Genomic DNA, 20697 nt, shown 5'->3' with positions numbered 1-20697 from the left:
ATATGGGTGTAAGCCATCGTTACCTGTTCTTTTTTTAGACAAATTTCACTTTGTAGCTCAAGCTGGCCTCAAACTCATGATCCTCCTACCTCTACCTCCCAAGAGCTGGGATGACTGGTATGCACCTCCACCCAGGTGAAAATTTAAACACTCAGATATCAGGCTGGGCGCTGGTGGCTTCTGCCTGTAATCCTAGCTACTCAAGTGGCTGAGATCTAAGGATCGTGGGTCAAAGCCAGCCCACGCAGGAAAGTCCCTGAGACTCTGATCTCCAATTAACTACCAGAAAACTAGAAGTGGCGCTGTGGCTCAAGTTGTAGAGCATTAGCCTGAGCTGAAGAGCTGAAGGACAGTGCCCAGACCCAAAGGTCAAGCCCCACAACCAACAAAAAAAACAAAACAAAACAAAAAAACCCTAAGCTATCATTTACAAACAAAGAAATACTCAGTATCCATCAAACATACAATTCAATTAATTTTGACAAATGAAAGTCACCATGGAACCACTGTCCCAGGGACAGTGGAGGATCTTCCCACAGCCCATTTCTCCTGCCATCCTGGGAGTAGAAAGTTCCAGCCCCCCTTGGGAAGTGTAGCTGGGTGTCCAGGGGCTCCTACACCGGCTGCTTGTGTTCAGCATGAGTGTGGGGAATTGGCCATATTGTATTGTCACTGCTTCCTTTCCGGTGCCAGGTATGAACGCACCATGCTTTGTTTAGCACCTGTCTGCTGATGGGCTGTGGGTGGTTTGGGGCCAGCAGGAGTGGGCCATCCCGCAGGTCGGGGTGAGCAAGGCTGACTCTTAGGGATCACGTGGGGGACGGATGTCTGGGCGGCTGCAGCCTGTGAGCCCTATTTTGGGTTCATACAGAGACACCTGCACATTAGGGGAGGTCACAGCAGGTGAACCTGGACCCCCAGAGGTGCCATACAGAGGGTGGAGGGTGCTGTGAAGGGGGGGGGCAGGGGACCAGAAGCTTCCTGAGTTCCTTTGCCCCCAGGATTCCTGTGTCCTAGAAGAAGGTCAGGGAGGTGGAAGGGGGAACACGGGGAAGGTGTGTCCGACTTCCCACCTCAAGATCAACCCTCATCTGCCTTCTCTGCTGAGCTCCCCGGGCCAGTGGCTGCCCCTCACTGGTTTTCTTTTTCCCATCTGTGCAGTGGCCCTGGGCGTGGCCGTGGCCCAGGCACTCTGTTCCGGAAAGCCAAGCACAGAGGCCGGCACCTGTGGCCTCTTGGTCCACTGGGCCAGGGAAGGTGGATGTTCTGGAAGGAAGCAGGGCCCCTTCCAGGACTGGGCCCGAGCCCCTCCCCCGCCCCGCCTTGTGCTTTGCAGACATGCCTTCCTCGCTGGAAGTTCTGTGTGAGTGACACAGAGAACAACCTGGGCTTTGCCCTCGGCCCCATGTTTGTCAAAGCCACCTTTGCGGAGGACAGCAAGAACGTGGTAAGTGCTTCAGGCATGCCTGCCTGTCTGCCCGCCCCTCTCACACTCTGGAACTTTCCAGCTCCAGGGAGGTAGCCCAGAGTCCAGCCTTCAACGAGAGGTCCCCATTCTCAAGGCTTCCAGGCCAGGAGCTGCTATCATGTCTGCCTGTCTGTCTTCTCCACCTTGACCCTCCCAGTGACCCCCTGAGGTTACAGCAGCCATCTTTAGCTCCCAGGGCTCTGAAAGGTCCAGCAAAATAAGGTGAGCAGAGCTGTTGTAGCCCAGAGGGTGACATTTCTTACTCTGTGGTGACAGCATTGTTCTAGGAATTATTGAAGACTGTCATGGAGACTACCAGGCCCCAGTTCATACCCTGGCTCTGTCGCTGCCTAGACAGGTAGCGCAAACAATTCACCATGTGATCAGGGGGTAGCACTGCCACAAAATAAGGCCCAACTAGTGGTGGCAATTATATTATTGTTATAGTTTTTATCACCTTCTGATGACCTTGCTGCTGCTGGTGGTGGTATTAGGGCTTGAACTCAGGACCTGGTTGCTGTCCCTGAGCTTTTATTCTCAAGGCTGGTCCTCTACTACTTGAGCCACAGCTCCATTTCTGGCTTTTTTGGTGATTAATTAGAGATAAGAGTCTCATGGACTTTCCTGCCCAGGCTGGCTTTGAACTGTGATCCTCAGATCTCAACCTTCTGAGTAGCTAGTATTACAGGTGTGAGCTACGGGCACCCAGCTGAATTTTTAATTTTTTTAAGATGGGGCCTTACCTGTGTAGTCCAGGCTGGCCTTGAACTCTGGATTCTTAGCCTCCTGAGTGCTAGGATTACAGGCAGACATCTCCATGCCTGGCTACAGTTTTTGTCACTAAAAGTACTGATTGTGTAGCTCTCATCTGCCATCTGAGGTTAGCAAATGGGGACTCAAATCTGAGTTGAGGTCTCTCAATCCCACCAATCTCCCTGCTGCATGACTTTGCCTTCCCCTTTTCTAGAACCTTCCACCTCTGTCTTTGGTCTCTGGGTCATCTCCTCCATGAACACAGCATCTCTGGGGTCCAGTCAGTCTGGGAAAGGCTCTGGGTTCTGTGGGTTCTAGCATCCTCTCAAAGTCTCAAGGTACTTTTCCCTATTAAAGGCTTGAAAAGTCCTGCAGCAGAGCCATTTCTAAGTTCCCCAAAGCTTGTCTTGGTTTACTTGATCCTGGAAGTCCTGTCCTGTAAGGTGCTGGTGGTAGCAATGTGGCCTGCAAACACGAGTGTGGTCCCCTTCTGAGCCTGGCATGGAGCCTGAGCTTAGCCTCTGGCTGGTAGGCACCTGTTCCATTTAGGAGGGGCAGGGCCCGGGCCTTCCCAGTAAGCACAGCATCTGTCTCCTCAGGCCAGTGAGATAATCCTGGAGATCAAGAAGGCGTTTGAAGAGAGCCTGAGTACCCTCAAGTGGATGGACGAAGAGACCCGGAAATCAGCCAAGGAGAAGGTGCGGCTGTGTAGGAGTTGGAGGTCACTGAGGCAGAGGGCACAGTGAGGCAAGAGGTAGGAGGAGGCACTAGCTCTGCCTGTGGGCATGCGCAGATGCCATCCTGGCTTGAGAGACAAGGGCAGGATGGGGAGATCCTGAAGCCATTGTCTCGTGATCCATGGCAGAAGACCCCCAGTGCACACGCACAGGGGAGGGCGTGAGGAGGGAGGGCCCTGAGTTCAAGGCCTGATACTAGCATACGCGCATGCGTGTGCACGCGTGCACACACACACACACACACACACACACGAAAGTTTCCCACACATAACTTTGGGGAACACCTTCAAATCATAACCTTCCCTTGGGGGAGTGACATTGAAGCGAAGACCTCAAAGATAAGCAGAAGTTAGACAAGCAAGTGGGGATCCTTCCAGAAAAAGAAGTGAAAGGCCTCAGGAGGGAAGAAGTGGGCGCTGTCTCCCTCAGCGCAGCCCCTGATGCGGGTCGCACCGGGCGCTCACTTCCTCTATGTCCCTCCTGTCCAGGCGGACGCCATCTACAACATGATAGGCTACCCCAACTTCATCATGGACCCCAAGGAGCTGGACAAAGTGTTCAATGACGTGAGTGGCCTCCTCCCGTCCCCTCCCTCCCGCCCCTGTGGGACAGGGGAAGGAGGAGCTGGGTCCGGTTTGGGATGCTGGTGGTGGCTGCAGGCTCTTGAGGCATCGCAGGATGAGGTGGGATGGCGTCTGGGGATGGACCCTGCCACTTCACGTCCGTGCCCCGCAGTCATTCCCTGAACACCTGCTTGGGCGCCCCTCTGGAAGCATGGACTCCAGTCAGTGAGTTGGAAATAATGGGGGACTGGCTGGGGTGTGGCTCCATGGGAGAGTCTTGTGCTTAGCTGGCCTGCGACCCTTGGTTCCATCCCCAGCACAAAGAGTGAGTGAACACCTTTCAAAGGTACAGAGAGAACCAGTGTCCTAAAGCATCCTGGGTAGAGTGGAAGGTGGAGCCCCTCAAGCCAGTTGCTCCTGCCCCCAGAGCCACTGCCTGAGTTACCCCCCCTCCAAGAAAACAGGGGCCTCTGATTTTGACCTTGAAATGCTCATGAGAAGCAGCATAAATCCCCAGTACATTTTTTAAGTTTAATTTAGGCAGCCAGGGTAACTGCAGGATACCTACTAGTTACAGCTTGTAGCAAACCACTCTTTTAAGTGGATTGTGGTTTTGACCCAAATGACAAAGTTTTGTACATTCCCATGATTTGAAATGTTTGAAATTATAACAACTTCTTATGGTTATATTTACAACCTGAGACTATCAAAATTACTTTTGAGCTGAGCATCAGTAGCTTACGCCCATAATTGTAGTTCCTTAGGAGGTTGAGATCCAAAGGATCCTGGTTTCAGACTAGTCTGAGCAGAAAAGTCCACAATGCTCTGTTTTCAAAATAACCAGAAAAAAAAGCTGGACTGGAGGCATGGCTTAAATGGTAAAAGCACCAGCCAAGTAAGCAAGCTGAGAAAGCACAAGGCCCTAAGTTCAGACTGCAGTGCCAGCAAAAAAGTTAGTGTTCCATAATCTGAGGCTCATCCAATTTCTTGAGAACCATTTAGGGTGTTCTAGGAAATCATGATGCAAGATTCAGGGGCTCGGGGGAGCCATGGGGGGAGAAGCATGGAGGGCCGGCTGCGTGGTGAAGGCATGTGGTGTGAATGTCTGGCCTGCAGAGCCAACTTCCACTCCATTTAGTAGCTCTGCGCTGTCCAGTTGGTAGCTACTAGCATTATTTAATGAATCTAAATTAAGTGTGAAAAGCCACGCGTGCACGTTCCAGATGCCAGATGTTGCTGACATCTACCATAAAAGCTAGGGCAGGCAGAGAATATGTCCATCATTCCAGAAAGTTCTGCCCAACCAGTGTGGAGCCCTTTCTCCTTGTCTAAGGCTCAGGTCCAGGGCACCCTGCAGCAGGTGGAAGCCCTGGGTGAAGCTCTCAGTGGGGGCCTGGCAGGGAGAGAGGGGGCACCAGGCCCCAGCCCAGTGAGGACAGGATGGAACTGGAGCCCACAGCCCTCGCCTCCCAGAGCCCCTGCCGCAGTTCGTTCTCTGCTCTTATTAACCTTGTGGGATCTCAGTGTCCTTGGTTCTAGAAGGTGCTCTCAGTCCAGATCTGTTCACGGCCTGGCTGACTCCACTTTTCCCATTCCAGTACACTGCCATTCCAGACCTCTACTTTGAGAACGCCATGCGCTTTTTCAACTTCTCCTGGAGGGTGACTGCTGACCAGCTGAGGAAAGCGCCCAACAGAGACCAGTGAGTACCAGCCCTGCCAGAAGTGCCCTCCCCCCCTCTCTCCACCCCCTGTCTCTCCCCCCTCCCCCCCTCCTGCCACAAGGCTCCCCACAGCCACACGCTGCCATGCCCTGGGCTGACAGGAACTGTCCTGAGTGCCCTCAGAGGTGAAAGGTCAAAGTAGGGCCCAGCCAGGGGCTGGGCTGAACCCAAGTCTGTGCCCCTCCATGCCCAAGCCCGTTGGCACAGGAAGCCTGGCAGTGGTCCCATCTCCACTGAGTCAGCAGTCAGCACCTTCATTACTGAAAAATAGAATGGAAGGAGCTGGCTCCAGGGCCACCATGCAGATCAGACCTGAGAACTGAGGCAGGCCAGGCCCCCTGAGAGGAGGCCCTAGGCAGGGGCCCCACCAGCTCTAGTCTCTCTCTTTGTTATTTTTTAAGATGTGGTCTCACTCTTTTACCCAGACTTTCCCTCCAGCTCCTGGGCTAAAATGACCGTACTGCTTAGCCTCCCCAGTGTCATGTATCAGTGGTAAAGTGCTTACTTAGTATCTGCAAGGTCCTGGGCGCAGACTCTAAAACAAACAAACAAACAAAAAATGGCCAGGATTGGTAGCATATGCCTTTAATCCTAGCACTCTGGAAACTGAAACAGGAGGAGAGAAATTGTGGCTAGCCTGGACTGCATAGTACGTTGTAGACCACCTGGACTATATAGATTGTATGAGACCTTGTCTTAAGGACAGGAAGGAAAACCAGTTCCCTCAGGGAGAAAAATAAACAAAAAACAAAACAAAAAACCCAGCTGTAGTGAGCCCAGAAATGAATACAGCTCAGACTAAACTCAATTCCTAAAACTTCCTACAGAATTGGAGGTAAAAGAAACTTTTCACTGTCTTTGGCGCCCCCTGGTGGACAACAGGTCCAAGTTTGCCATTTTCACCCAGTGTACAGACAGGTGGTGTTTTATCTTCACAACATGGTACAGGCGTGCTGCCAGGTTTTTTTCATTTGTTTGTTTTTTAATGTTTGCAGCCGGGTGCCGGAGACTCACACAGGTAATCCAAGCTACTCAGGAGGCTGAGATCTGAGGATCGCAGTTCAAAGGAAAGTCCGTGAGAGTAAACCACTCAGAAAACCAGAAGTGGCACTGTGGCTCAAGTGGTAGAGCGCTTGCCTTGAGCTGAAGAGCACAGGGACAGTGCCCAAGCCCAGAGTTGCCCCACAACCGACAAAAAAGAAAAATGTTTGCAGTACTAAGTTTTGAACTCAGGTCTTGTGCTTGCTAAAAAGGCAATGTAGCACTTGAGCCATGGCTCCAGGCCTTTTTGCTCTGCTTGTTTTAGGCCTTTTGTTTGTTTATTTGTTACAAGCCAGACTAGACTACAGTCTTCCTATGTATGTGCTGGGATGATAGGCATGCCATAGTCTAGCTTTTTCTGTTGAGGTAGGGTCTTACAGATATTCCTCTCCCCCTCCTCACCTCAGCGTCCTCGGGAGCTATGATCACAAGTGTGAGCCACCACACAAAGCTTGAGATTTTATTCTTTTTTTTTTTTTTTCTGCTGGTCCTGGTGCTTGAACTCAGAGCCTGGGCACTGTCCCTGACTTTCATTTTGCTTAAGGCTAGGACCTTACTACTGAGCCACAGGTCCAATTCCAATTTGTTTGGTAGTTTAGTAGAGAGGAATCTCACGGTCTTTCCTGTTCAGGCTGGCTTTGAACTGCAATCCTCAGATCTCAGCCTCCTGAGTAGCTAGAATTAACAGGCATGAGCCACTGGCACCCAGTGAGATTTTGTTTTATTTTTTGTTGGTCCTGAGGCTTGAACTCAGGGCCTGGGCCCTGTCCCTGAACTGTTTTTTTCCTCAAGGCTAGCACTCTACCACTTTGAGCCACCACTTCACTTCCAGTTTTCTTGGTAGTTAATTGGAGATAAGAGTCTCAGGAACTTTCCTGTCTGGGCTGGCTTTGAACTGCAATCCTCAGATCTCAGCCTCCTGAGTAGCTAGCATTAACAGGCATGAGCCACTGGCACCAAGCGAAATCTACATTTTTCAGCTTCTTGATTCAGGTCCCTGGGGTATGGCCATCTTTGCCGCCCAGCGTGCTGAGCCTGCCGCCCTCATGTGTCTCCCCCTTCCCCCGTCATGTGCCTGGCTGCAGGTGGAGCATGACCCCGCCCATGGTGAATGCCTACTATTCACCCACCAAGAACGAGATTGTGTTTCCAGCTGGGATCCTGCAGGCGCCCTTCTACACCCGCTCCTCACCCAAGTACGCTGCCACCCCTGCCCCAGCCCAGCCCTAGGCCCACAGCTCGCCATTCCCTGAGCCATCTGGTGACCAGGCAACCTGGGATTGTGTGAAAAGGCGCAGAAGAAAGCTTCCTCGTCCCTTGCCCTTCCCACAGGGGCCTCTTGGCTCTAGCAGCCCCTCACTGCAGGGCACTGGGTGGAGTTGAGAATCCCATTGGGGAAAATGCTGCTCCTGACCTTATTTAAAGACATTGGGGGAGTTGGGGAGCGGAAGGGATGCTGTCCTACCAGTGAAAGCCACACAGCCCTGGGTTGGGTCCCCGGCTGGATGTGGGGTGACTGCCACTGGGGTGTGTGGGGTCTGCAGAGCTGCCAGTCCCCTGCTTGGTGCCCAGTGGGCACAGCTCACGTTAGCTGACTTAGGGGCCACAGCCCTGCAGATCCTGGTGCAGCTTCAGGCCCTGGAGGCGAGGCTCATACCACTGGATAAGAGACCCAGCCCGCGGGGGGGGGGGGGGGGGGGTTGGGGGGGTATCATCCTCACCTTTGTGCACTAACCCCCCCCCCCCAACCTCCAGGGCCTTAAACTTCGGTGGCATCGGTGTCGTCGTGGGCCATGAACTGACTCATGCGTTCGATGATCAAGGTACAGGTGCATAGGGTCCCCTTAAAGCCCACCAGCTCCTGGCCCCTGCCCCTATTCCCTGGTCCCTTTGCTTCTAAGGGTCTTAGCTTTGGAGACAGAAGGATCAGAGTTCAAGTCCTGGGTCTGCCATCAGCAAGTCCTTCTCCAAGCCTTGTCTGTAAAAGGGGTGTGGCTGTGCCACAGGGTATTCGGGGACTGCATGAGAGCCCCCAGGTGCCAGTATGCCTTTCTCCCCCCATTCCAGAGACCTCTCTGGTCTGTCCACAGTTAGAGTCAAAATCAGGCCCTCCTTACTAGCGAATGTCCACACTTCTTGCTGCCTGCCTTGGGGATCCCTCAGGCAAGAGGAGGAGGCAGAGAGCACGGGGATGAGGGGTCTCTGCCCATGTGGCCTGGGACAGGGGTGGGGGGAGGAGAGCTGGGGATGCGAGCATGGGTCCCTGCCCAGCAGGCCGGGAGTATGACAAGGATGGGAACCTCCGGCCCTGGTGGAAGAACTCCTCGGTGGAGGCCTTCAAGCGGCAGACAGAGTGCATGGTAGGCCAGTACAGCAACTACAGCGTGAATGGGGAGCCTGTGAACGGCCGCCACACCCTCGGGGAGAACATCGCCGACAACGGGGGCCTCAAGGCCGCCTACCGGGTGCGTGCTCCCCACGGTCAGCCCTGCACACACCTCAGCCTCCTCATCCCGGAAATGGGCTGGCAAGACAGATGGAAAGCTGACTGAGAAAGAAGTGGGCTTCCTGCCCCAAGCCTGCCTGCTTGAGGCCTAGGGAAGGGCCAAGCTGTCTCCTGCAGAGCCTGCCTGCTCTTACCTGTGCAGGGAATGCCACCACCATGTCAGGCAGCAGAGGGTGAGGGAGAGAGGAGGCAGCAGATACAGGGTCAGTTCCAGCTTCCTGGGTCTCCACGTTTGGCTCAGACTGTGCCATTAGACTGCTAGGAAAATGAGACCCGATGGCTCAGCAGCCCTTAGAGTTGTCAGCTGAGCTGGGCAAGAGGGAAGACGGGAGCAGAGAAGAGAGGGCTGTGTCCCGGCCATCGGAGCAGAAATGCTATCTGGCAGGATTGTGCAGGCCTGCCTGTAAGCAGGGTTGGCGTTCTCGACAACTTCACCAAGCTCTGCCTTTCTCTCGCTTCAGGCCTACCAGAACTGGGTGAAGAAGAATGGGGCTGAGCAGACGTTACCCACCCTGGGGCTCACCAACAACCAGCTCTTCTTTCTGGGGTTTGCACAGGTAAGTGTGCTAGGAGAAAGTGCCAAACACGGGTGCCTTCTGCCAGCAGACTAGCCCAAGAGCTCTGGAGCCAGAAGGCAGCATGCCTTACACGGATGCTTCCTGAGCTCAGACTGTCCACAGGACACCAGCCTGTGAGGAACCAGGCTTCCTGTCATGGGGGGATGCAAGGAAAGGCCAGGAACACTAATAGAGAGATTCTGCATCTGGTAGCTGGAGAAGCAGGTGACCACTAAGGCCCCCTTTGATTCCAGGGTTCTAGACTTTTTTTTTCCTTTTGGGGTGAGTACTGAGGTTTGAACTCAAAGCCTTCCGTTTGCTATACCTGATCCACTTAGCCACACACCCCCAGCCCTGTTTTTCAAGGTTTGTTGTTTTTATTTTCTTTTAAGTTGGTACTAGGGCTGGAACTCAGGGCCTGAGTGCTGTTCCTTAGCTTTTTTGCTTAAGTCTAGCACTCTAATACTTGAGCCTAGCCCTGGTTCCAGCTTTTTGGTGGTAAGATGGAGGTAAGAGTCTCATGGACTTACCTGCCCAGGCTGATTTTGAACCATGATCCTCAAACCCCAGTCTCCTGAGTAGCTAGGATTACAGGCTTGAGTACCATTGCCCAGCTATTCAAGGATTATTTTTATGAGTTGCTTCCTACCACAGAGCACACCTAAGCTACGATCTGCCTACTTTAGGCTTTCCATAATGACTAGGATCACTCGCACATGCTACCATATCTAGCTTCCTTCCATGGAGACAAAGTCTTACAGACTATCGCTCAAGCTGGTCTTGAACCACAGTACTCCATTCTCGGCCTCCTAAGTTATTGCGTTTTTGTGTGTGGCAGTACTAGAGTTTGAATTCATGACATCATGATTGCTCAGTTTTCTGGCTTGATACTAGAACTATTTGAGTCATGCTTTTCTGCTACTTAATCAGAGATGGAGTTTCTGACACTTTTCTGCCCAGGCTGGCCTCAAACCTAGATCTTCTAGAACTCAGACTCCTGAGCAACTAGGATTTCAGATGTCAACCACCAGCACCCAGCAGGGTTTAGAAATTTTATAAATATAGGGCTGGGAAGGTGGCTCAGTGGTAGAGTGCTTGCCTTGAATGCATGAAGCCCTGGGTTCGATTCCTGAGCATAAACAGCAAACGCCGGGAGTGGCTCCATGGCTCAAGAGGTAGAATGCTAGCCTGAGCTGAAGAGCTTAGGGTCAGCACCCAGGCCCAGAGTTCAAGACCCACAACTGACAAATAAATAAATAAATAAATATAAAGTATGCCAGGTTGTCCCCTGAGTTGGCATCTAGCCAATAGCTTTCTGTGGGTGCCCAGAGCCAGCAGGTCATTAGATAAGTGTCCTGTCTAGCAAATGAGAAGTCTGGATGAAACCTGCAGATTTCAAAGTGGTGTTTAGGTAGAATCCCTTGCCTAGATGGAATCCTGTGCAGAGGTGTCCCGCTCAGAGCTCCTCCTTTCTGACCCCCTGGGGTCCCATAGGTGGTGGCTCATCCTGCTTCTGTTGTCATGGACACAGTCGACAGCCTCAGGGCTGCTGGTGACCTCAGCCCCTCCCCATTGTTCCCTTAAAGGTCTGGTGCTCTGTCCGAACGCCCGAAAGCTCCCACGAAGGCCTCATCACCGACCCCCACAGCCCCTCCCGCTTCAGGGTCATCGGCTCCCTCTCCAACTCCAAGGAGTTCTCTGAACACTTCCGCTGCCCACCCGGCTCTCCCATGAACCCTCATCACAAATGTGAAGTCTGGTAAGGGACGAAGCTTTGAGAGCCATGATGGAGGAGAAGGAGGAACTGAGGACCCCTGGGCAGGGCTGTTGAGTTCAGCTCCCCTTCTAGTCCCAGGGCATCGTCCACCCCTTGGCCACCAGAGCCCTCTTCCCTGCACTGGAGGGTTTACAGCCGGCACCTAGCTTGTGATGGAGGTTCTTAACCCAAGATTTGGCCCCCTGAGAACACCATGGTCCCCAGTGGGCTGGTACCAACTCTGGCCAGCATTCGGGTGTCAGGCTCACCAGGCCTGAGCTTCGCACCAACAAGGGTAATGGGACATAGCCCCCTGCCTACATTCAATGCCACATATACCAGAATGCCACTGTGTCAAATGCTTTAAAGATATATTTTTGGGGAAACTATTTTTTAAACATTGTGGAATACACTGGAAATCTTCAGGGAAAAAAATGCATTTAAAACACTTTTTTTTTTAAGGAAAGGATTGGTATATTTATTGTGTTTTTTTTTTCTAAGTAACCTGTGGACAAAGGAAGCCCCACTGACCCAGCTCTGAGGCTGGAACCCTAGGCCACTGAGCAGGACCCCATATTGAGAGCTGTTCCAGCCCTTGTGGCATGGTACTGCAGCCAGGGCATTGCTCAGCAGTCACCCGTGCAGACAGAGGGGGACAGGGCAGGCAGAGAGCCTAGTCACAGCCGTGACCCATCTGGGCTCACCTACCTGTGCCCCCAGCGTCCAGCGCCCAGCAGCACTGACAGTGGTGGCAGAATGAGGCCAAATCAGGGCCCTCCACATAAACTGGGGATCCCTGGGTCCCTCCGATCTAGACCACAGAAGCTCTCAGAGCAGACTCTGCCATGAGACACTGTCCTGCTGTCCACTGATGCCCTCTTCCAGCCCCTCCTCTTTTGGCCACCCCATGACCATTCCAGGGACTTTCCCTCACAGTAGCACTCACTCCCCCATCCTGAAGTGGTCTGCCTGGATGGCCTCTCCCCCAAGGTAAAGAGAAGAGCGAACAGCTCGCATTTCCTCCAAGGCCCGTGTCCTCCCCCGAGCTCCGGGCCCCATCACCGGCCTGACTCCCAGGACCGGTTTTCTTTTAGTGCCTTATTTGAGGCTCCGGCCCCTGGGCTCCACCAGTGGGGTGGCCCTTGGCCTCCTCAGTGGAGTCCCTAAATGTCCTGATGGGAACCCAAGGCCATACTCCCAATCCTGGTGCCCCCAGGACCACCCTACACCACCCCCAAAGCTCTAGCTTTCAGGGCAATAGCTCCAGATATCAAAAATCAAGAACCACTGCCCTCACCCTGGGCTCCAGTCACTGGTTCCTGGGGTTGGATCAAGACAGCACTTGTGCCAGGCACTGGTGACTCACACCTGTAATCCTAGCTTCTCAGGAGGCTGAGATCTAAGAGGATCATGGTTCAAAGCCAGCCCAGACAGGAAAATCCATGAGACTCTTGGCTCCAATTAGCTGCCAGAAAACCAGAAGTGGTGCTGTGGCTCAAAGTAGTAGAGTGCTAGCCTTGAGCAAAAAGAGTTCAGGGACAGCACACAGGCCCCGAGTTCAACCCCCAGGACTGACCAAAAATAATAAAGACAGCACTGGTAGCTAGATAGACTCTCTCCAGAGGTCTTCTTATCCTGAGGAAGCTGTGGACACACAGCTCCCCAACCCAGTCTGGGCTTCAGCATGTGGGGAATGTCTTCCACTCCCTGAGGCCAGAGCTTCTCCAGCAGGGGGTGCTTGCTGTAGTCCTTCACCCCTGCAGCAAAACAGCCCACCCAGTGCCCACAGCGCATGCCCCTCACCCAAGAAGTCGAAGTCCTCCATCCCCCAAAGAGCACAGCCCGATGTGCTGGCTCTGGATGAGGCTCTGGTTCCCCGCATGCAAGTTCAAGCCAGGTTGCTCCAGGAGAAGCTAAGACAGGACCCAGAAAGGAGCTGGAGCCACGCACTGCCACACTACAGTGGGCCCTCTGCCTCCTCCCTTTGGACAAGCAGTCCTGGAAAAGGACAGGCCACTGTCCAGACTCAGGTGTCCTGTAAGGAAACAGGAGGACCCGCCCCCTGCTGCTCAGGGCCGATGGGAAGGCAGGGGAAGGGGAGGAGAGGGCCTAGGCCCAGCAGGGATGGGTGTTTGCAGAGGCAGCACTACTCTCCGCTGTGCCTCCCCTCTGGGTCTAGGAGCCAAAAGGCCGGCTTCTCTGAGGGCACATGGACTTGGGGTTTAGAGCTGGGAATGTATTTTTTTGTATTACTATGTTTCGTGCTACTGTAGCTTTGGTGTGGCACTGTTGAAATTAAAATAAAGTACTTGTACCAAGGGCCCCATGTCTGTTCTTGTGTGACATTTGTGTGAGCTGCCCCTGCTGGTGAAAACATAGCATAGCACGGCCTGACAGGCCACCTAGTAAAAATGTCTCCCCCTTCTGCAAAGGACTTGACAGATCTCAAATATTTGGACAGGGCAGGCCGCAGTTGGGAAGTTCAAAGGAAGAGCCTCTCCTTGGGTTTTGACTAGATTTCCCCCTCTACCTGGACTGTTTGCCCCTTGGCTTCTCTGCCTGATTTCTAACTCTGTCAAAGCCCACAAAGCAGAGATCAGTGCCAGCCAATGCCAGCTGATCCATCCAGTTCTGCATCCCAGAAGTAGGGAAGTAGCTGCAGGGTGATTTTGAACCCCCACTGGACTAGGCATAGGAACTTGGCCTCTATAAGCCCTCACTCTGATGGACCACCAGACCCTTTGAGTTTCCAGCAGTAGTGTCAGTTCAGAGCCAGTGTCCTGCAGCCTCTGATCCCATTACTTCCTGTTCCCCAACACAGTCCCTCTGACAAATAACCCCAGTTCCCTTGGGGAAAATTCTGGACAATGTCTAGGAGTTTCTGAGGCTATAGCTCTCTGTTGTAGTGAGTTAAGTTAGCATCTATTCACTATGTCTAGAGCCTACTTGCCAGAATTTAGTGGCTTGTTCATCCTTATCTCTGAGGATGCCCTGGTCTATAAACCGATGCTGGGTCTCTCACTGAAACCCTTCCACTGAGTACTGTTGTCTGCTGTTCACTCCCCAGAGTAGGTACCTTCTCCTGGGCTCGGCTAAGTACTGCTACTTGATCCTTTTGTCCCTTGATACGCTGAGGGAATCCAGATCAATGGGAAATTCAGCAGTTCCCACAGCCATCACTGAACTAAAGGGAAAAGAGCACAGAGCTCTTTAAGGTGGCTCACAAGTGCATTCATCTCGGCCCTGAGAGGTGTGTCCTCTGACCCTTCCAGGTGGGTAAGGCGGTCTTTCATGGCAGATCCACTCTGAGAGTCCAACCCTAAGCCTTTGGATCTCTTCTTTGCGGTACAGCAAGGCATTGTGGGGTTTCAGCTTCATTCAGTGTGTGTCACCTTTGGACCTGCAATCAATCAAACAGTTATGCACCTTTCAGTCCCTTGAGCTAAAACTGAGTTCAGGCTTTCACATCTACTCGGCCGAGAATGGCAAACATTTGTTTTCCTCTTTTTGTGGTGCCGGGAATTAAACCCAGGTAAATATGCCAGGCAAGTGCTCTACCACTGAGCCCAGTGCACATTTTCTGTAGGGACCAGTAAGTAAATGGTTTTCATCTTTGCACATCCCTCAGGTTTGCTCTTGGAGTATCAAAGCAGTCACAGACATAGGCAAATGAAAGAGTATGTGCCAATAAAATATTCCTTATGAATACTGAAACTTGAATTTATTAGAGCTTTTATGTGTCATGAAGTATGATTATTTAGTATTTATTTCGGTGGCACTGGGGTTTGAATTCAGGGTCTTGCACACACTTGTTTGTTCAGCTGGTGCTCTACCACTTGAACCACACCTCTTGCCCAGTTTTTTGGCTGGTTCTTTTGAAGATGAGAGTTTCCCAAACTTTTCTGTTCAGGCTGGTCTGGAATTCTAGTAGCTAGGATTGTAGGCTTGAGCCACTGGCACCTAGTTTTCTCTCTTTTTTTCCTTTGTGTATATGCACTGGGATGGAACCTAGGGTTTTGCACATGCTAAGTACATGCTCTATCATGAATTATAGCCCTAGTCCTATCAGTCTGTTTTCAAGTTTACTTATGCCTCTGCTTTGATGTCTGCTCTTGAGCTACACAAAGCATTTCTTTTCATTCCCATGCTGGGTTTTCCAATTTCTAATTTCCATTTGACAATTAGAGTTCCCATCCCCGACCGACTTACTCATCTGTTTACGCTCTTGGCTCACCTTTTCCATTAGCCCCTTCCACATATGATAATGACTATCTAAACCCCTGCTATGGCCTCTTTTCTTTTTTGGCCTCTTTTCTATTGCCACTTAGGGTTTCCATCTGAGAGGGAAGATGAGGGAAAGAAAAGGGAGCTGTTAAGGAGATATGGATTAAAAAGCAGCAGAGAGGCCAGGTGCTGGTGGCACACGCCTGTAATCCTGGCTACTCAGGAGGCTGAGATCTGAGGATTGCGGTTCAAAGGAAAGTCCATGAGAGTCTTATCTCCAATAAGCCACTCAGAAAACTTGAAGTGCTGCTGTGGCTCAAGTGCTAGCCTTGAGCTGAAGAGCTGAGAGACAGCCTAGGCCCAGAGTTCAAGCCCCACAACCAACAACAAAAAAAGTGGCAGAGAAAACACATGATGGATAACGTGACCTATTGTGGCACTTCCCATAATGCCTCAGGCTCCTGCTCAGATGCTATTTCTTCCTATTATACCCTGGGTGTCCAGTCAACCAATAAAAAGAGCTAGGGCAATAACTAAACCATGAAGAAATCAGTGTAAAGCTCAGGGCCCTCTTTGGGACCCCTATCTGAATGGAGAGGCTGGCTACTTTCCTTTTAATGCTCACTTTCTTGTTTTGTCATCAGTCCTGGGGCTTGAATTCTGGGCCTAGGCGCTGTCCCTCAGCTCTTCAGCTCAAGGCAAGCATTCTACCACCTGAGCCACAGCGCCATTTTGGTTTTCTGGTGGTTTGTTGGAGATAAGTCTCACAGACATTTATGCCCAGGCTGGCTTTGAATTGCAATCGTCAGATCTCAGCCTCCTGAGTAGCCAGGATTACAGGTGTGAGCCACCGGCGCCCAGCCACTGTACCCTTTCAAATAAGCTTTCTCTGTCTGTTTTAAAACAAACACAAAAACCTACTGCTAATAGTTTGAATAATTGCTTCATTTCTGAAACTGGCTTGGTAGAAGATGGCTTTGCTTTTTTTTTTCCAGAAGAATGGCTTGAACTCAAGGTCTGGGCACTGTTCCCGAGCTTCTTTGTGCTCAAGGCTAGTGCTCTGCCACTTGAGCCACTGCACCACTTCTCATTTGTTTTGTTTTGTGTTGTCGGTCGTGGGCTTGAACTCTAGGCCTAGGCGCTGTCCTTCAGCTCTTCAGCTCAAGGCTAGTGCTCTACCACTTGAGCCATAGTGCCACTTCCAGCTTTTTCTGCTTATATGGTGCTGAGGAATCGAACCTAGGGCCTCATGCATGCAAGGCAAGCGCTCTACCACTGAGCCACCTTCTCAGCCCCCACTTCTGGTTTTTGAGTGGTTAATGGCTTTATATCTTGACAGTGGATTGTTGAAATGTTTTCCCTCACTTTTTTGTGTTTTATGTATTCTTTAGAGTGAGCACTACTGGATTTTGAACTGAGGGCCCCCACTTAATAGATACTACTTGAGCCCAACCTCCAGACCTGTTTTATAACTTTTTTGGGGGAATGAGGGAGGTTGGTCATAGTGCTTGAACTTAGAGTCTGGGTACTGTCCCTGAGCTCTTTTGCTCAAAGCTAGCACTCTACCACTTTGAGCCATACCTCCACTTCTATTTTTTTACTGATGATTAATTGGAGAAGAACCTAACAGGGGCTGGGAATGTGGCTCAGTGGTAGAGTGCTTGCCTAGCATGCATGAAGCCCTGGGTACAATTCCTTAGTACCACATAAATAGAAAAAGCCAAAAGTGGTGCTGTAGCTCAAGTGATTGAGTGCTAGCCTTGAGAAAAAGTAGCTCAGGGACAGTGCCCAGGCCCTGAGTTCAAGCCCCAGGACTGGCAAAAAAATAAAATAAAGTCTGACAGACTTTCCTGCCCAGGCTGACTTTGAATCACGATCCTCAGTTCTCTCAGCCTCCTGAGTAGCTAGGATTACAGGCGTAAGCCACTGACACTGGGCTTGGAGTCTGTTTCTGCACCTGTGGAAGGGTGCTGGTAATGCTCACCTCCCAGAAAGCTTATATGAGGTAATGAGATCAAATGTTTCTCTATAGAAAGCAGCAAGGCATGACTGATCGCTGGATTTCTGTTTCTTGGCTGTGCAAAAGTTCAGAGGCAGGGAATGCTGTCAGGCTAGGCTGGGCAGGGATAATCCTGGGAAGAGAGGCTGCAAATCAAGAAGGTAGGGCCCAGCTCAGGCAGTCTGCCTTTAAGTCCTGGGTCCCTCTGTTTCACTCTGCTGCCATGGGTACATGGAGCAGACTCTTGAAGCCTTGGTTTCCTCATCACAGAATGGGGTTTTGTGATTTGTGAAAATTCAACTGATTAATGCACATAAAGGTATAGAATACTTCCTGGCAGGGCTGGGAAGGTGGCTCAGTGGTAGAGTGCTTGCCTTGCATGCTCGAGGACCTGGGTTCGATTCCTCGGCCCCACATAAGAAAAAAGAAAAAAGCCGGAAGTGGCGCTGTGGCTCAAGTGGTAGAGTGCTAGCCTTGAGCTGAAGAGCTGAGGGACAGCGCCCAGGCCCAGAGTTCAGGCCCCACAACTGGACCCCTCCCCCCAAAAAAGAATACTTCCTGGCACCCAGTGATTAGTATAGAGGGGATTTTCATTTTATTTTTCGTTAATTATTTTCTTCCTTTTTTTTTTTTATTTTTTTTTTAGGTCCAGTCGTGGGGCCTGAACTCTGGGCCTGGGCTCTGTCCCTCAGCTCTTCAGCTCAAGGCTAGCACTCTACCACTTGAGACACAGCGCCACTTCCGGCTTTTTTCTTTTTGCTTATGTGGTGCTGAGGAATCGAACCCAGGGCTTCATGCATGCAAGGCAAGCACTCTACCACTGAGCCACCTTCCCAGCCCCCTTTTCTTCCTTCTTTCAACAAATAATGAGGACATACTTTGTGCTAGGAACTGTACTAGGTGCTAGGAAACTAGCACTGAAGGAGATAAGATTCCCATAAACTATCAAGAAAAGCAGTCCTGGTTGGGAATGTGGCTTAATGGTAGAGTGCTTGCCTAGCATGCATGAAGCCCTAGGTTCAATTCCTCAGTACCACACAAACAGTGGCACAGTGGCTCAAGTGGTAGAGTGCTAGCCTTGAGTAAATGAAGCTCAGGGACAATGCCCAGGCAGGACTGGCAAAAGTAAAGAAAAGCAGTCCTACTGGGCACTGGTAGCTCATGCCCGTAATCCTGCTCAGGAGGCTGAAATCTGAGGATTGAGGCTTGAAGTCAGCCCCAGCAGAGAAATCCATGAGACTCTTATCTCCCGTTAACCAGCAAACAGCCAGAAGTAGAGCTCTGGCTCACATGGAAGATACCAGCATTGAGCACAAAAATTAAGGGAGAGTGCCCTGGTCCAAGAAAGGAAGACTCTGGACAAGGAATTGCAACTCCAAAGAGCATTCTAAAACTGGAAATGCAGGGGATAGAGAAGTGCACCTTCAGCCAGAGCTGGTGGCTCAAGCCTGTAATCCTAGCTACTCAGGAGGCTGAGATCTGAAGATCCTAGTTTAAAGTCAGGCGATAAGATAAATCTGAAAAACTTGTATCTCCAATTAACCGTGGGAAAAGCTGGAAATGGAAGTGTGGCTCAAATGATAGAGCACTAGCTTTGAGCAAAAACCCAAGGAAGAGTGGTCTGGCCTTGAGTCTGAGCCCAAACCCCAGTACCAGAATAACAACAAAAAGCACTTTAGGCTGCAACTTAGAGGGAGAGTACTCGCATAGGCTGATCCAGACCCAAGTTCAATCTCTAACACCAGGAAAAACAAAACAGAGCCCATCTCTAGTACTCACAGCACCTTTCAGCTAGATGTGGAGGACAGCAGGAATTTACCATGTGCTGGGAATTTGCTAAGTGTGTCAGGCCAAGGCTGACTTAAGAAGAAACTCAGACAGGTGCAAACAACTATAAGATCTGTGAGGCTGGAGACTCAGAGAGAGATAGTGATCATTGCTAGCAGTGGGCCCCAGTGAGGACTGGGCTTTTTTCACAGATTAACCGAAGCTACTGGAGAGTCTCTAAGCTGGTGAGTAATGTGCTCAGCTTTGGTGTTTATTTTTCCCTTGATTTTTTGAGACAGTGGCTTACTAGCTAGCCCAGGATGGCCTTGAATTCAAGATCCTCCTGCCTCAGCTTCTTTTTTTGGGGGGAGGGGGTCTGGTCATGGGGCCTGAACTCTGGGCTGGGCGCTGTCCCTCAGCTCTTCAGCTCAAGGCTAACGCTTTACCACTTGAGCCATAGCACCACTTCTGGCTTTTTTCTTTTTGCTTATGTGGTGCTGAGGAATCGAACCCAGGGCCTCATGCATGCAAGGCAAGCACTCTACCACTGAGCCACCTTCCCAGCCCTGCCTCAGCTTCCTGAGTGCTGAGATTGTAGGCATGGCTGGTTTAGACTTGGGTTTTTAAAGGCTATTGGGCAGGCTGTGCAGAGAATGGATTGGAAGAGGGCTGGATGGAAGTAGGGAGCCAAGTTAGGCTCATAGGGAAAAACAAGGAAGCATGACACACCCAACATGACAAGCAGCATGGGCTTGGACCCTGTGCACTATTTCCAGACCTTCCAGAGAAAATCCCTGGTTCTAAGGGGCATGTGCTGGCTCCGACCTGCTGTTTCTTGCTACAGTTTTTAAATATCACCACAAGGGGGCGCAAGACACAAAGAAGTTGGAATATGCTCTGGTTTCACCTTGTGGAGACTGCCAGGCCAGAAGGGGTCCCCTCTTGTTCACTGAGAAGGCTGACAGAAGCTGAAGGGAACCAGCTCTCAACTCCCTCGGTGCTCATTGGAAGGCAGGGAGGAAACTGGAAGGAACCCTGAAAATGTGAGTTCTAGGCTGGGCAAAGTCTCTTCTCTAGATCACCAATATCAGTAAGAGGGTACTAGCATTCCTGGCCCAGGCCCCTCTCTTTGCCCTCAGAGACTCAGAGCTGGATGTTAGAGGGGCTTCAGTTTAATTCTCATTCCAACCCAGCTACACTTTCCATCTATGCTAAGAAATAAGAATTCTACCATGTAATTGTAACTCCTCTGTACACTACTGTTTCAATTTAAAAAAAAAACTCATTAAATAAAAAAATGAGAATTCTAGCCTGGCGCCGGTGGCTCACGCCTGTAATCCTAGCTACTCAGGAGGCTGAGATCTGAGGATCGCAGTTCAAAGCCAGCCCAGGCAGGAGAGTTCTTGAGACTCTTATCTCCCACAAATCACTTGAAAACCAGAAGTGGCGCTGTGGCTCAAGTGGTAGAGCTCTCGCCTTGAGCTGAAGAGCACAGGGACAACACCCAAGCCCAGAGTCCAAGCCCCACCACTGACCATTTGTGTGGCTGCAAATTTTAAATAATGTGAGCCAGTTTTTTTCTGTACTTGGTCTATAATAGATC

General features: G+C 51.2%; 1 protein-coding gene and 1 long non-coding RNA gene across 3 annotated transcripts in view; one reads left to right on the top strand and one right to left on the bottom strand.

The window, feature by feature from the left end:
- The window catches only part of Ece1 (endothelin converting enzyme 1), a 93675-nt gene extending 82113 nt beyond the window's left edge, over nt 1-11562 (top strand). For both annotated transcript variants that reach the window (XM_042688463.1, XM_042688461.1), the window contains 9 exons: nt 1337-1447; nt 2821-2919; nt 3447-3524; nt 5120-5223; nt 7371-7481; nt 8041-8108; nt 8560-8750; nt 9253-9348; nt 10935-11562. In XM_042688463.1, coding sequence (XP_042544397.1) covers nt 1337-1447; nt 2821-2919; nt 3447-3524; nt 5120-5223; nt 7371-7481; nt 8041-8108; nt 8560-8750; nt 9253-9348; nt 10935-11111 — 1035 coding nt within the window. In that variant the 3' untranslated portion in view covers nt 11112-11562. The remainder of the gene's footprint in view (nt 1-1336; nt 1448-2820; nt 2920-3446; nt 3525-5119; nt 5224-7370; nt 7482-8040; nt 8109-8559; nt 8751-9252; nt 9349-10934) is intronic.
- On the bottom strand, nt 11554-15541 carry LOC122115177. The gene is made up of 3 exons (XR_006148730.1): nt 15530-15541; nt 15310-15312; nt 11554-12458 (listed from the first exon to the last, which is right to left on the bottom strand). It is a non-coding gene; the product is annotated as an uncharacterized LOC122115177 (long non-coding RNA).
- Nucleotides 15542-20697: the final 5156 nt, after the last annotated feature.

This window comes from Dipodomys spectabilis, unplaced genomic scaffold, assembly GCF_019054845.1.
Source record: "Dipodomys spectabilis isolate Male_0828 unplaced genomic scaffold, ASM1905484v1 ptg000118l, whole genome shotgun sequence".
In the NCBI taxonomy this organism is placed as follows: domain Eukaryota; kingdom Metazoa; phylum Chordata; class Mammalia; order Rodentia; family Heteromyidae; genus Dipodomys; species Dipodomys spectabilis.
This window is presented reverse-complemented; position numbering and strand designations above follow the sequence as displayed.